General features: G+C 33.9%; 2 protein-coding genes and 1 long non-coding RNA gene across 3 annotated transcripts; 2 read left to right on the top strand and 1 right to left on the bottom strand.

Annotated features, from left to right (window-relative positions):
- The first annotated feature begins 44 nt into the window (after positions 1-44).
- LOC146740187 (uncharacterized) lies at positions 45-15,082 on the top strand. The gene is made up of 2 exons (XR_014929879.1): positions 45-126; positions 14,802-15,082. It is a non-coding gene; the product is annotated as an uncharacterized LOC146740187 (long non-coding RNA).
- Positions 161-6,044, top strand: LOC100366732 (aquaporin-11-like). The gene is made up of 2 exons (XM_002741839.4): positions 161-1,112; positions 3,851-6,044. The coding sequence occupies exons 1-2, from the start codon at positions 479-481 to the stop codon at positions 4,144-4,146; spliced, it is 930 nt and encodes a 309-aa protein (XP_002741885.1). The 5' UTR covers positions 161-478; the 3' UTR covers positions 4,147-6,044.
- LOC146740186 (uncharacterized) lies at positions 8,793-15,226 on the bottom strand. The gene is made up of 3 exons (XM_085500971.1): positions 15,147-15,226; positions 14,766-14,873; positions 8,793-12,295 (listed from the first exon to the last, which is right to left on the bottom strand). The coding sequence occupies exons 1-3, from the start codon at positions 15,190-15,192 to the stop codon at positions 12,087-12,089; spliced, it is 363 nt and encodes a 120-aa protein (XP_085357097.1). The 5' UTR covers positions 15,193-15,226; the 3' UTR covers positions 8,793-12,086.
- Between the last annotated feature and the right edge of the window lie 296 nt (positions 15,227-15,522).

Below are 15,522 nucleotides of genomic sequence, written 5' to 3'. Positions count from 1 at the left end.
GAATGGAATTGACCAATACCCAAGTTGTATCAAATTTAAAGAACCGCCGCGACTCCACCAGCGTCGCAAAGTTATGCGAAGGTCAGAGTTCATGGGTCACCTGAACGGCGCATACGTGTGCGTATGGTAAGCAAAGCATTGTGAATCGTTTGGCTTCTGTTTTTTCAGAACCATTGTTGTCTCAGCTGATCGTGGCCAACAGCTGAGCGTCCTAAGTTATTGTTTCGAACCCAAGTCTAATTGTAACTACAAAAGTTTTCCATGAGAGCTGACACCACGTTGCGGCAGACAACATTATTATTACAACGGGCATTTTCTTATCTTGTTTGGCACAGCTGAGCTATCGATTAATGCTGGTAGTTGTTGAGTTGATAACTCGGTGTCCACGTCACAGTCTGCTTCTATATAAGTTTGCGTGAAACAAGCTATTACAACTACTTCTTATCTTCACCAAAATCGTACTTAACTCGTCAGCGATATGGAAGCCGTTGAGAATATGTTCGAGGACTTGGGTATTGACTGGCTTTACCCGCTATCAGTTTCCCTTGGCCACATCGCAGTTGTCTTTATCGTATGTCATATATTGCGGCTAGTCAACAGAAAACTACTTCCGAAGTCTGTGCGACCCTACGTCAGCGAAGTGATATGCATGTATCATTTGACCGCCTGTGTGTTCGAGAATGGCATGGTCGTGGCGCCGAGATATGGGGTTTCGGCGTTCGCCACTCTGTTGTTCTGCTGTGCAATTGGCTTCGGGCTGACCTTCGATGGCCACGGCAATCCTTGCAGCATTTTGAACGATTTTTTACAAAAGAGAACGAGCCTGTTGACCACTGTTTGCAAAACTGCATTCAATGTTCTGGGTGGTTTCATTGCCTTGCTTCACCTCAAGTCGATATGGAGCATTGGTATATTGGAACACCATATGGAAATCATCGAGACACAGGCAACACAGCAATGTCCGTCAGCCATGCAAACTACAATGGCTCTTGGCATGATGGCTGAATTCTCTGCCACGATGGTCATTCGCTTTCAGGCTGGATTTGAATTTGGTGGAAAGAACTTTGCTGGCATAGTGTTTGCCATCTTGGTAGTGTCATTCACTCTGGCAGGTAAGCATAATAATATTACCGGTACTGTAAAAGACTATTTTAGCTAGAATTAATTTTCCCTGAAAAGACACTTTGCTGTCTTATATGAAGTTGTTGATGAGTTGGATGTAAAGTATAGGAAAAAGGGATATTTTCATCGGCTCATCCCTTCAGCAAAAATAAATTCCAAGTGAAAATTAAAGTAGTTAACAATATACTGTAACAGTTTATTTTCATTACTAGTGATTTGATGATTTAATGGTGTTCATGAGGACAATATTTTTTTTTTTTGACTGTCTTTTTTACACATTATGTTGAATTTATTCAACTAGACCAGTATTAAATTTCGTAAATATGAAAAAAATAATTTAACTTTACAGAAACTATATAGCATAATATATTAAAATTCCAATTTTAAAGTGGCAATACATTCATTAGTTATGAGCTCTGATAGTTTATGCATGGAGGTAAAAAGAGATCTTTTTACCTCCATGGTTTATGCAACAGATCTGTGACACATATGTTTTAATGCCCTTTTATTCACAGTATCAACAATGTGGTGTTAGGGCTTTTATTTTGAAAACATAATACCATTATACTTCTGCCATTTATATGCAAACACATTCACTACTGATAGAAAAGAAATCACTATATAAATTGTGAATAGTACTTATCAGTGGGAATTTATTAGTTATATAAATTGTGAATAGTACTTATCAGTGGGAATTTATTAGTTATATAAATTGTGAATAGTACTTATCAGTGGGAATTTATTAGTTATATAAATTGTGAATAGTACTTATCAGTGGGAATTTATTAGTTATATAAATTGTGAATACTTATAGTACTTATCAGTGACAATTTATTAGTTATAAATCTATACTAGTAAACAAAAAATAGAAACAGCACTCAACTATGCAGTGTGCAATTTGTATAGTGATATGCCACCAGGACATTAAAAAAACTAAACAACCAAATAAATATTATTATACATCTGTCACCATGACGGCATAAGTTACAGTGTGCCGTAATTTTGTGGTATTGCACTAGGTATTTTCATTCTACCACATTAGGAAACGCAAATTCCAAATAATTGTGCACATTAGCATCCCTGGGAGGAAAAGACATACGTATAATAATAAGGTTATTACAAGAATCCTAGTACTGCAAAGTATGCACTCAGAGAGTAGTGGTTGCATCAAACTCCACTGCACTCCTGCTGTACTGTCTTTGTCCTCATAGTATGTACACAGAAACATGGATTTTTGGGAAAGTTAAAATAATATGATTCGTACACAAAATAAGCACATCAATCTTCAAAAAAAAAATTGTATTTTTCATTAAGTATGCAAATCTCACTATTGTATATCTTTATACATGTATAGTAGCAACACATACACAACAATGGATTTAATTTAATTTATTCAAGTTTTGAGGTGTTGAACTTGTTTATTGTTTCAACAAAGACGGAGGGGGGGGGGGAATGAACATTTCTTAGCAATGTAACAGCACATTGAGACTGTCTCATTAACAGCAGCTGTAGCATCTTAAATTGCAATAACAATTTTATATAAACCATTATCTCAACTGCTTGTAGAAATTCAATTAATTTAAGATGAATGAACAATTTGAGATTAGTTTTCTAACTGTTTAAAGTGTTCTATCAGTCCCTCCCTTGTGAAGGGACTGTGGTTCTATGTATAGTGTACTCTTTGAGATTAGTTTTCTAACTGTGTAAAGTGTTCTATCAGTCACTCCCTTGTGAAGGGACTGTGGTTCTATGTATAGTGTACAATTTGAGATTAGTTTTAAAACTGTTTAAAGTGTTCTATCAGTCCCTCCCTTGTGAAGGGACTGTGGTTCTATGTATAGTGTACAATTTGAGATTAGTTTTATAACTGTTTAAAGTGTTCTATCAGTCACTCCCTTGTGAAGGGACTGTGGTTCTATGTATAGTGTACAATTTGAGATTAGTTTTATAACTGTTTAAAGTGTTCTATCAGTCCCTCCCTTGTGAAGGGACTGTGGTTCTATGTACATGTATAGTGTACAATTTGAGATTAGTTTTCTAACTGTTTAAAGTGTTCTATCAGTCCCTCCCTTGTGAAGGGACCGTGGTTCTATGTATAGTGTACAATTTGAGATTAGTTTTCTAACTGTTTAAAGTGTTCTATCAGTCCCTCCCTTGTGAAGGGACTGTGGTTCTATGTATAGTGTACAATTTGAGATTAGTTTTCTAACTGTTTAAAGTAAAGTGTTCTATCAGTCCCTCCCTTGTGAAGGGACTGTGGTTCTATGTATAGTGTACAATTTGAGATTAGTTTTACAACTGTTTAAAGTGTTCTATCAGTCACTCCCTTGTGAAGGGACCGTGGTTCTATGTATAGTGTACAATTTGAGATTAGTTTTATAACTGTTTAAAGTGTTCTATCAGTCACTCCCTTGTGGTTTTTTATCCTTCAACTAGCCATTGTACAGTAAGTTCATACTGTAAATTAAATATTCAGTTTTTTTATTTTGCTATTTTTGTTGATAAGTGAAATTCACTAAATTATAATAATAATAGTTTATTACGCAACTGTAATCTACTGTGGATACAGCAAGGTAAATACTTGCTTCCCTGCTACACTAGTAAACCCAGTGAAATTGATCAAATAGTTAAATCAAATGTCAGTGAAAAATAAATGGTTTTACAAGTACTCAATGCTATCATTTCTCATAATTAACTAATTTATATTTTTTTCCTCTCTCCAACACAGGTGCTCAATATACTGGAATGTTTTTAAACCCAGCCCTTGCCACAGCTTTTACATTCAACTGTGCCGACCACCCAGTATATGAACATTTATTGGTATATTGGGTTGCTCCTTATCTCGCCACCATTCTTGTATTCTTCATTGTCAAGTACATGAAGAAGACTCCAAAAAGACGACGTGGTGGGGGCAAGTCAAAACAGAATGGCGTCCCTAAGCAGAAAGTGCAAAAAAATGGGATCGTAAAAGAAGAAGGAAAAAGTGAAGGAAAGGGCAAAAAAAAAGCAAGGAAGAGATATTAAAGGATATACTATTTCTTGTGGGTTATCCATTACATCCAACTTAATTCTTTTACAGCTGCGTAGTTGTCTCGCATAAATCATACTCAATAAATTTCCTTTCAAAAAATAAGGCAAGGCTTTATTTTTTTTTAACCAAACTTTTTTTTGATGACTTGTGCTTAAAAAAGCATATTTTTGGTTACATGACTAAGTACCTATTCTAACAATTCATGGAATTGATCTATTCAAACTTACTGACCTGTTTTTGGCATATATTTTTGTTATCTTCTAAAATTCAGCATGGAATGGGGTAAAGGATATTGATTTAAAAAAATTAAAAGAAAGGCAACATCCTTTTTGATCCAACATATGAATTGTGGCTTTGACTATCGTCTTATTTATCAGACTTTGCATTATATAATTTATTACACATGTCTAACAGACTATTGAGTGCATACCTGTACCTTAAGTCTACAGACATATATCAGTATTATATGTATACTTATTTTTAAGGGTAATAACTAATAAGCATCTCAAGGCCAAAATATGGTGTATGCCAATATTTCAAGGTGATTTGAAAAGAAAAACTGGTCCATCTATATAGTGCTGCAATCTTCACAGCCAAGTTCACCTTGAGAGCAACATATCCATGCAAATGTGCATATCAGGGTCAAGGTCAAGTTTCCCAGAGTACCAGTAATTGCCTTTTGAGATAAACTTGACCATGGAGTCTGTTTATACCTCCATGACTTCACCTAGTCTTCTAAAGAAATGTTCATGCAATTAAAATTTAAGTAACATAGTAAATAATTTAGGATCTTCTTATCCAAATTAGATATATATACATACCCAATATAAATGTTTTTATGAGCCAACTCTTAGATTAATAATAATAAGTTATGAAATTCATTCTCTAAGAGAAAATAATGGTACATATCATAAATGCCTAAAGAACAAATCTAATGACTTTGGACATGAACAATTGAATATTAGAAATGCAGTAATTAGGAGTACCACCTTTATAAAGTCAATGAAATACACAGTTAATATTAAAAAAGTTTTGTGCACAGTTTGGTGTAAATAAACAAATCTCAGGTATAAAGGTAATTTACAAATCAGGATTCCACACTTTACAATGCCTCAAGATTGAAGCATAATAAAATAAAACATATTATAGAGTAATCTTGTGGGTGATTTTAATAATTTAAACAATATATGCATCATTATGAATTGACAGTATCATGTGTTAACAAGAATTTATCTTTTTTAGTGAAATTTTTATCAATTAAAGGCCATTGCTCATTGTGCTGCACATGCACAAGGTATAGTTCAAATATTGACAAAGAAATGGCAAAGATTATTTTGAAATACATGTACAAAAAAAAAGACACTACAAAGGCTTAACTAGGTAATTTCTGGGATGATTGGGATGCACAGAATGTCTCAAATTCAAAGATCAAAATCACTGTTTCCTAACACAAATTCCACTTGTCTGTATCACCAGTGCCCTTTAATTGGAGTAATGAATCATTAAACAAAAATCCATACAGTACTTATTTAGTGGTTTTTTATTACACTGTACACAACAATAGTTTGAGTTTGTTCTTAAAATAGGTTTTTAATTTCAAACAAAGTTTTAAAACAGAGAACTTCAGTTTTTAATATCAAAATTCAGTATGTGTACGCTCATGTAACTCCTGCCAACATATTCACTAAGAATTGTTTTGAAATTTATTTTAAATATGAATTTATTCTTGATGTGTAACTGGTTGTACATTCAAGGTTTTAACAACTAATATGTACCATTATAGTATTCGTGATTTATTTATAGTTAATGTGTGTCTTGCTTTTTCACAACTGAAATGTATGCACCAAGTCAATTTCAGTGAATAAATAAAAACACTGATAAAACTACTGTATTTAGACAATTTTTTCTTGCTTGGTAATTTTATTAATAGTACCATCTAAATTTGGCTAAAATGTCCTCATCCTATTCAACCGACTTGGCAGGAAATTGCCACATTCAACTACAATATATTCACCCAATTATCAACGAGCATTACAAGAGACAAGTCTTTCTATGTTTCCATGCTCCACTATTTCTCAGTTATAAATGACCTCCAATGACATTTTTAATTCTGCAGTCATGTTAGCACTGATTGAAATCTACTCTTAATTTATTCACTCCAAAATGTAATTGAAAATTTGTCATATGACAATTGACAAATTATTTGTTTATGATCTAATTAATACAAAAATTATGGTATAGTCAAACCATCTGTTCAAAGTGACCACCTTTGTGCATACCCAATGCAATTTACATATAATCAAAGAAAGCTTAGAAAGAACTCCCATGTGCTGAGAGTATTGAAGACACATTAAAAATTAATTAAAAATTACTTGTACATGAGATATTGATGGAAAAGCTGAAAACTAATTATGTAAATCAGGTAACTAATATGAACAGAACAGAACAAAAAAATTATGAATTATTATGCCAATTAGAGAATTAATATGAACAAATTTTAACCCAAAATTAATCAGACCTCTATTGTTCTAAAGCATTTATGTACCAAATTTTATTCAAATGTGATGATTAGTAATTGAGATATCAGTGTTTAATAATTAATTATGTTAATTAGGAGATTAATAAGCATAAATATTTACCAAAAAATAATTGGGTTTCTGCATAGTTCTCTTTAAAAGTTTCATTAAAATCCAATTTGTGGTTCTTTATATATCAGTGGAACATTATGCAAATTAGGTAATTAATATCCAATTAAAACTAATCAGGTCTCTGCATAATCCTAGAAGATCTATGTAGCAAGTCTCATTGAAATATGACGATTACTACTTGATATCTCAAAAGTTGAAAATTAATTAATTATGCAAATTAGGTAATTAATATGTACTCCTACTACCCTAAGAACTATCAGGTCTGTGCAGTGTCCTATGACATCTATGTACCAAGTGTCATTGAAATGTGATGATTACTACTTGAAATATCAAAGGCTGAAAATTAATTAATTATGCAAATTAGCTAATTAATATATACTGATATTACCCTAAAAGCTATCAGGTCTGTGCAGTGTCCTATGACATCTATGTACCAAGTTTCACTGAAATGTGACAATTACTACAGAAATATCAAAAGCTGAAAATTAATTAATTATGCTAATTAGGTAATTAATATCTACTGATATTACCCTAAGAACTATCAGGTTTGTGCAGTGTCCTATGACATCTATGTACCAAGTTTCATTGAAATGTGATGATTAGTACTTGAGATATCAGTGGAAAAGCCGAAAATTGATTAATCATTATGCAAATTAGGTAATTAATATTGCAGATTTTTACCCAAAACTAATCAAATCTGCGCATTAGTTTGGAGCATATGTGTGCCAAGTTTCATCAAAATCCAATGAGTGGTTCTTTAGATATCAGTGGAACAGTCATGGAACAGCTAAAAATCAGCTGATTATCATGCAAATTAGGTAATTTATATGCATGGATTTTTACCAAAACCTAATCAAATCTGCACATTGGCCCAGAGCATCTATGCACCAAGTTTCATCAAAAACTGATGTATGGTTCTTGAGATATCAGTGGAACAGACGGACACACATACACATACACACACACACACACACACACACACACATACTCGCATTACTATATGCTCAGAGGACTCGGTTTCTAGACCAGTCTCCGAGGACGTCACTTTCTAGTGGGTTTACAGGCTTGATATTTAATTACATAATATAATATTATTGTAGGTATACATGGGTTAGTAGAGTTTAGCAATCAGACCATTTCTTCAAGGACCTGCGTTTGACTATCATACTGAGGACCTCCTTTCTGAGGACGCGATTTTTTTTCAGAGGACGTGGAAAATCTCGGGGGTGTCACTCCCACATGTGCAAAGTGTCACTTCACATGTCCTCGAACTGATATGAACAATAGCATAGCATTCACACATATAAGTGCAATTCACAAATGGCAGTTTAATTGTTATAGAGAATTGAAACTCGTACACTCAGTTACCAGCAAATGCGAGGCATGTCTTCTCTGTAACAAAAATCAGATCGAAAAAATGAAAAACAATTTGTGATGCCTTGCCCTGTCTATGCCCAGCACAAAAACATTCCATTTATGTATACAAAATATTCACAAATTTGCTTGAGCAATAAATCTCTGTGAATACCTTTAGTTTAATTTTTGTAAATCTGTTTTGAATTTAGACAGCAACACTTCCTAAATTTTTAATTTTTTTTTCTTTGTCATGTCACTTTTCATCTATCCATTCCAATGGATGTTAAGTAATTAAATGTATAAATAAAAATAGGTGTGGATATTTTTGTATATACAACATCGTTCAATAACTTAGTGGTGCTGAAAATTGGGTAGGGAAGGTAGCTGCTCCCCTCTCGTTCTGTACAATTTTATTAGGGAAGCAAGCATTTCTTTTTAACATTTTTTGTACATAATGGCAATGTACATCTCCAGTAGGGGACAACACTGATAGTTGCATAAACTGCAACTGTAATTCAGAGCAATGAACTCGTATCAGTATTTATCTAGCATTGTTTCCAAATTTTGAATTCGCTAAAATGGAATGGGGTTGGAATCTGGTTGATACAACTTTCACACAGAATATCATCACGCTATTTTCTAATAACCAACTTTATTTGCAATAGTTTGAAGGAATACATATTCCTTTCTTACATTATGAGAAATGAGCAGAGATCAAAGTGTACTTGTTAATAGTATAAGGCAGGAAGTTTTCCATAGTTGTGTTTTTTCTCAGCCACATGTGGCATTATGTATAGAAAATTTGTAAATATTTTTAGTATATTTTTTCGTTTCTGTTGGAATGCAATATCAAACAAAATGTTTATTCTTATTTTGAAACTTCCAGCATGAAAAGGTGGTAATTTTCCATCCCAAATTTAGGTGAGATAGAGCATACGGTACTCCAAAATTTAAACAAGACCATGTTGTGGATGACCACAGATAACTATGGTAGTGGAAGGAATAAACCTGTTTGGAACTCAAGTACACCTAAGATCAAATGCACAAAATGATCATTGTAAATGATCTAAATGCTTATGCCCATAAACTTAAAGGGTGGTGGTCGGCGCAGCGGGTGTTTGAATTACACGTAAACAATGTATTTCACACGCATTGTGTGCATCGGTACAAGTCCATTATCAACCAGGCCATGGCGCAACGACCACCTTGCTTTAGGATTTATTTAATGAAAAACAAAATATATGGAGGTAGAAATACATGAAAATATTAATTAATCATAACAAAGAACACAGGAACTCCATTAATGGAACCATGAATTCAGTCACTTATTTCAGATTGAGCTCAATTCAATAACATTTACATTTCTAGAATCCAATTATGTTTTTATAATTCATCCTAAGTAACAAATGATGTACACAGAATATCTCAAACTTGCTATTGGCTTTTGGAGCAAAGCATGATTTTGATTGACATGATTACCATAAGACCAATCAGTGTAACATGTTTTTTAGAATGTAGGACAAGTGCACATGTAGAATACTACTGAGTAGCAGAGATAGGTTTGTTTCACCTGATCACACATTCAGTTCAGTATAAAGACATAAATTTTTTGTGACCACTGTAGTTAAAATGACAATAGCTGCAACTATCGATATTTTCATTTTAATAAAACATTTCCTGCAGACACTGAAAGCATAGCATAAACGGACATTGTACATTAAATCATTGTCAGTGAAATAAGGGGGGGGCACGGTTGCGTTATGGTCTCCATCTATTGAATTCCAGTTTTAATGAAAAATTACAGTATAACTTACTGAAGGCCCTGGGTCAAATACGTTCCCAGCTTGAAAGGCTGACCGATCTCCACGCAATTATGTCTAAAACAGTATTTTGGTAATCTTTATGTAGGTATATTTAAACAAAAACTTTCAAAATCTATTGTCGCTTTAAGAACCTGTCACTGTTTCTATATTAATGAAATTAATGAAGGTATGACCCAACTGCAAAGGTTACAACAACTTGCATAGATTTGACCACAATATCTGACAGTGTGAGATTCATTGCAATAACAATGAAGTGGCCTTAAGGTATAGATGCATGTTCGTGGGCACTTTGAGTGAATTATTTTTTTTTTTGCTTTTTCTTACCCAGACAGTCTTGGCTAGATAATGTTAAAATTTTGGAGCATTGTCAATGCTGAAACACTCAAAAAAACGATTTTAAAATAGAGGGAACCGAGGCATGTGATTAAATGTCCCGAAGTTTGTTTACGTTGCTTACAGTTGTAAATGATAAGTAAACAGTTTCACCCTTATCTCGCAACATGTCAACAACTTCTAGCCTGGCATATTGTTATATTACTAAATATTTTTGTTTTCACACATTTTTTTTCTCCCAAGGTATTTTAAAACTGAAGTATACAAAGTAAACATTTTTCGTTTTGCTGTAGAGATCACCCTGCTGATAGCATTGCAATGCAATGGATAAACACCATTGCTGTGCTGTATCGATAACTTTTCAATGGCATGCTCGTAAAATGCTCGGTTAATTAAAAATAAAAATATACCCTGGAAATTACAGAAAAATTGCCAACAAGATTCTGTTTTTAAGCACCACGGAAAAATGAAGCACTCTGTGATGCCATCTTGGTTACCTCAATCAGAAACCCCCTTGTCAGCTAGCATGCACCTGTAGCGATGTCGAAAAGTACGTTGTATGTATGCTCTGCAACCTCTGGTACTAAGGCACTCTATAAATCAGGTACTTCCAGAGGTCAGGGTTCGTTTAATTTTTATCGACCCATCTCATCTTTAGTTGAATGAAACCTGTCTCGATTTACAATATTTTCCCTCCCATTTAGATTTTTTCTCACAGGCAGTTGACCAATTGAGTAGTAAAAACTGCAAATAGCCGTTGTGTAGCAAAATATTACGGCCCATTTCAAACTGGTCGTCTAACTTTGCATGGTCCATTTCACTGGAGATCACGAAAAACTGAGTCATACAATGTATTTTTTTTAAGGTTTGAGGGAAAGTAAATTTAGACTCAATCCGCAATGTTTATATAACTGTATGAATATCTCATCAGCTTTACGTGATCCATTGTGCCCCTCCCTCAGTGGAAATGATAACACGACACCGTGACAGTTTTCGCGCAAGGTGTTGACTCTGCAGACAATTTTACGTCCGTTTCGCTTGAATTGTAAATATTTTTATTTTATTTTTTATCTGACGATTGAACATCAGCAAGCATCGATGTATGATGGATTTTGGCATGTCGTTGTGATGCAATAGCCATTTTTGTAGACGATTAACGTCACTTTCATAAAACAGGCATTATCTCCGTTCGTGTTTTCTGGTTAGTCACAGAGATTGGAAATTAATTAGCTTCCACAGTTTTTGTCAGTTTGTCTTGAAATTCTCACACTATTTTGACAACAACCTATTATTGTTTTGAAAAAAGTTAAATATAGTGCATAATATGGAGATCCCGTCATTACTTTTTTCACCATGTTTCTTTTTGATTATTTATGTATGTAGCCTTGCCTAATCTTGCTAAACATTCAAAAAAGAGAATGTTTGTACCTGTTTTCTATAATTTAAAATCGTCTTTTGAGTATGTTCCACTATTCACAATACTGCGAAATTTTAACAATCTATAGCCAAGACTTTGGATAAAAAAAAGCAAAAAAAAAACAAAATTCACTCCCAAGTGCCCAAGAACCTGTATCTATACCTTAAATCATAATCCTGCTGGAACGAATCCCTTTCTATAAAAAGAGTTTAATACTACCATGGCCGAGCACCTGATGAGGTGAGATGTAGAATCAGGTGTGGTAGCAAATATGAACTGGCGGCTCTTTAGCAGTTCTTTACAGTTTGATGTATACCACATTATTATATAACATCTGGCAGCAAAAATAACAGAATTCATTTATCCTTCCGTCTCTTATGTACCGTAATCAAATTACGAACACAATCTTTTACATTTTTCCAGGACCTATGGCACAAAACTGGATTCTGTTGTAAACAACTACTGCAAGCAGCCTTTCCAGGCACGTGTAGAAGTCTAATATCTTGCGAAAAATAATTTTTAACAGCCATCTTTTCTTCAACACTCCATATCTTATATTCTGCACCTAACACAAAAAGAAAATATCAAGTAAATCTACTGTTACAAAGTAACAAGGTAAATAGACAGCCGCAAATCAAAATCTGTTGCTGCAAAATTGTTTAGATTTTCAAAAAGAAGTTGTTTGAAATAATAGTTGAAAAATTGCCATCACTCAAAATCAAAACAAGGTGTATATAAGTAATATCCTATGAGTAATTTCAAATTAAATGACATTTTCTTATGTTGATTTTTTATGGTTTTGTAAATGACCACCAGTCAGTCAAACATAACAAAAACAAATCAACATGGATATGTAATAAATGATGTAATGCAATTTTAAAGTAAACCTTATATTTAATTATATTATAGCATTATCAATATCAGTGGATTTTATGATGTCAATGCAGCAGATTATTCGCAATAATGTATCCCATTATTGATCCCTGTACCATGGATTTGATTACAATGTAGTTTTCGAAAACGAATAAAGGAGAAACTATTTAAGAAGAGAAATTGCAAGCATCCTCGTTAGCTCTCTACGTTAAAGCACGCTCGGTTGAAGCATTTCATCTAGTAGGCATGCTTTTAGATTCCACGACTGATGCCGCTGTCATGTCCCTAATCGTGTCAATGAACTAAGGTTAACCCGGGGTGATTCATCCAAGCAGATGCTGCTATGTTTACAGAGTGTGAGTACAGAAAAATGAATAGTAGTACTACACTTATTTGTGAAACAAGATTGTTGTCAGGTGTCTTTTTTTAGTCCCCGTTCGAACGAAGTCCGAAAACGGGGACTATCATTTTGGGTTAGTTCCATTCGTCCGTCCGTCCGTCCATCCGTATGTATGTACGTCCGGAGCTATATCTCAAACACCAATTGACTGATTTCATTCAAACTTTACATGAAGACATAATATCTTACATATACGCGTCAAGTTACTTTATTATCGGAGCAAAAATGGCCGACTTGTGGCCATTTTGGATGTAAAATTTGCTATTTCTGATACCTAAACGTGTCTGCAGCAGTTTCTCGGAGATGACTGGGCCGATTTGGATCAAAGTTGGTATGATGATCATACATATTGGTTTGTAGTTGCACGTCATTTTTTTATCGTGATTCGAACAAATATGGCGGCCATCTTGTTTTTCATGGTACCCATGCTACTTTATCTTGAATGCAATGAATGTCTCTGTTTAAAGTTTGTACAAAGATAGTATACCAAGAGATACATCTGCACCAGCATGGTTTTTGTGATTCAATTCAATATGGCTGGCCGATGCCCAATTTTAATGTAAAAGCACTAAATCGTCATTTTCACATGTCCAAGGCTGTTTCTCAAAGATGACTGGGTCGATTTGGATTATGATGATCATACACATTTGGTTATATGTGCACGTCATACTTTTTTCGTGATTCAAACAAATATGGCGGCCATTTTGTTTTTCATGGTACCCATGCCTACTTTCCTATGAATGCAATGAATATTTCTGTTTAAATTTTGTACAAAAACAGTATACCAATAGATACATCAACACGAACATTATTTTTGTAATTTGATTCAATATGATTGTCCAATTCTCATGTAAAAGCAATAAATCATATTTTTTTTACAAATCATCTCCTATTAATGGTTTCAATCTAATCTCAATGACTTCATCAGCATCAAATTGATATGTCAAATCACAAAATTTTGGACGGGGACTGTGTCGTTAACAATGACTTGTTATTTATACAGCAAGATTAAAATCACTGTTTGTAGGATGGCTAACACCCACTAGCTTTCCAGCCATGTTCACTCACTCGCTACGCATTCGTTTGGCTTGAAGTATTCATCAAATCATGGGCCTCTCGTAGCATTTGAAAATAGCTATTACAGGACTGTAGCCAATAAAATCCACCTCAATGGTTTGAAAACACTTGCTGGATTGGGTAACAATACGACAACGTACATGTACCCATGGTACACACTCCTACGCACAGTCAATTCCGTCAGTCCATAGGCGGCGGTCTAGCATAGCATAGTGCAAGGTCGTGACGGACACCAAAAGTACTAGTCACTGTGTGCCGTTCACTCGGGCGACCACTACAATGCTACTCCACACCACACTGTAAATTATTTAATTACAAGAATATTTGATGGATAAAAACTAGTTTCTTTCTTAGTTTGCCATATGAGATTGTGAATACAATTTTCAGAAAGACATTTTAAATTGTTCAGATTCACAGGCCAGTGACTGCGAAATAGTTCTGTTCACTGTGGATTTTTCTCGAAATTTTCCATTTTTTAGTGGCAGCAAATCCACTGATATTGAAAATGCTTCAAAAAATAACAATAATAAATTCTTTGTCAACTCATAATGGAGTAAGCTTTCGTCCATTATGGGTTGGCGGGTCGTTCATTATTGTTTAAATAGACATCATAAAGTCATAGTCTATGAGGTGCAATACACATTGAAATTTTGGCAGCTAAAGACATACTGAAACAGTTCCATACCTTGAGGCATCTGTCTGCTTTTTTTCTTTACACTAGATGAAGTCTGAGTGAAAGAAACATCACTTTTGCCAGATGCCCTTCTTTTAGGATAAGCAAGCTCATGCTGAACTAAAAGGAAGAATCAAGTAAAATGTAAATGAAAAAGAAAGAAGAAAAATGAATCCTGCAATTCATATATGTTAGTTATAAATTGAAATTCTGCCAGCTTCATGCATGCTGAACAATTTGAGCCAGAACGAATCAACACCCCATCATTGTAAGGATAGTAATATCTCCAGAAAGTGTATATATGAAGGGACTGCACATAATGATAAAAACGTATGTTACTTGATACAAAGCATGTTTCCAACTTACCAATCTGTCAAAATGTGGCACACTTACCTGGATGTGCTTGTTTAGCTTTCTTCAGTCTGAAGCAATGGTTCATTTGTGTTTGAGTTTTGCTCTTTAACACCTGCAAGAACAGCCAGCCATTTAATTCATGAAAGTCAATTATAAAAATTTGAAAACAGTGTATTTAAAAAAAAAAACAATATTGGCATACGATATGAACCCAAATGACACTAAATTACACATTATGATTTTAAAAGTTGTTTGCATTTCTGATTTTAATTACTTTCAAAATCACATATGAACTCAAGAAAAGTATATACTTAAAATTAAAAGGAAGAAATTCTGAATGTGGGTAACAAACATGAAAGCCAATACTATAAAGTTTAACACAAGAAAATCCAGTTATTTTTTCAAGAGAGAATGT

The sequence above is a fragment of the Saccoglossus kowalevskii genome, chromosome 7, assembly GCF_978046115.1.
Source record: "Saccoglossus kowalevskii chromosome 7, keSacKowa6.1, whole genome shotgun sequence".
NCBI lineage: Eukaryota > Metazoa > Hemichordata > Enteropneusta > Harrimaniidae > Saccoglossus > Saccoglossus kowalevskii.
This window is presented reverse-complemented; position numbering and strand designations above follow the sequence as displayed.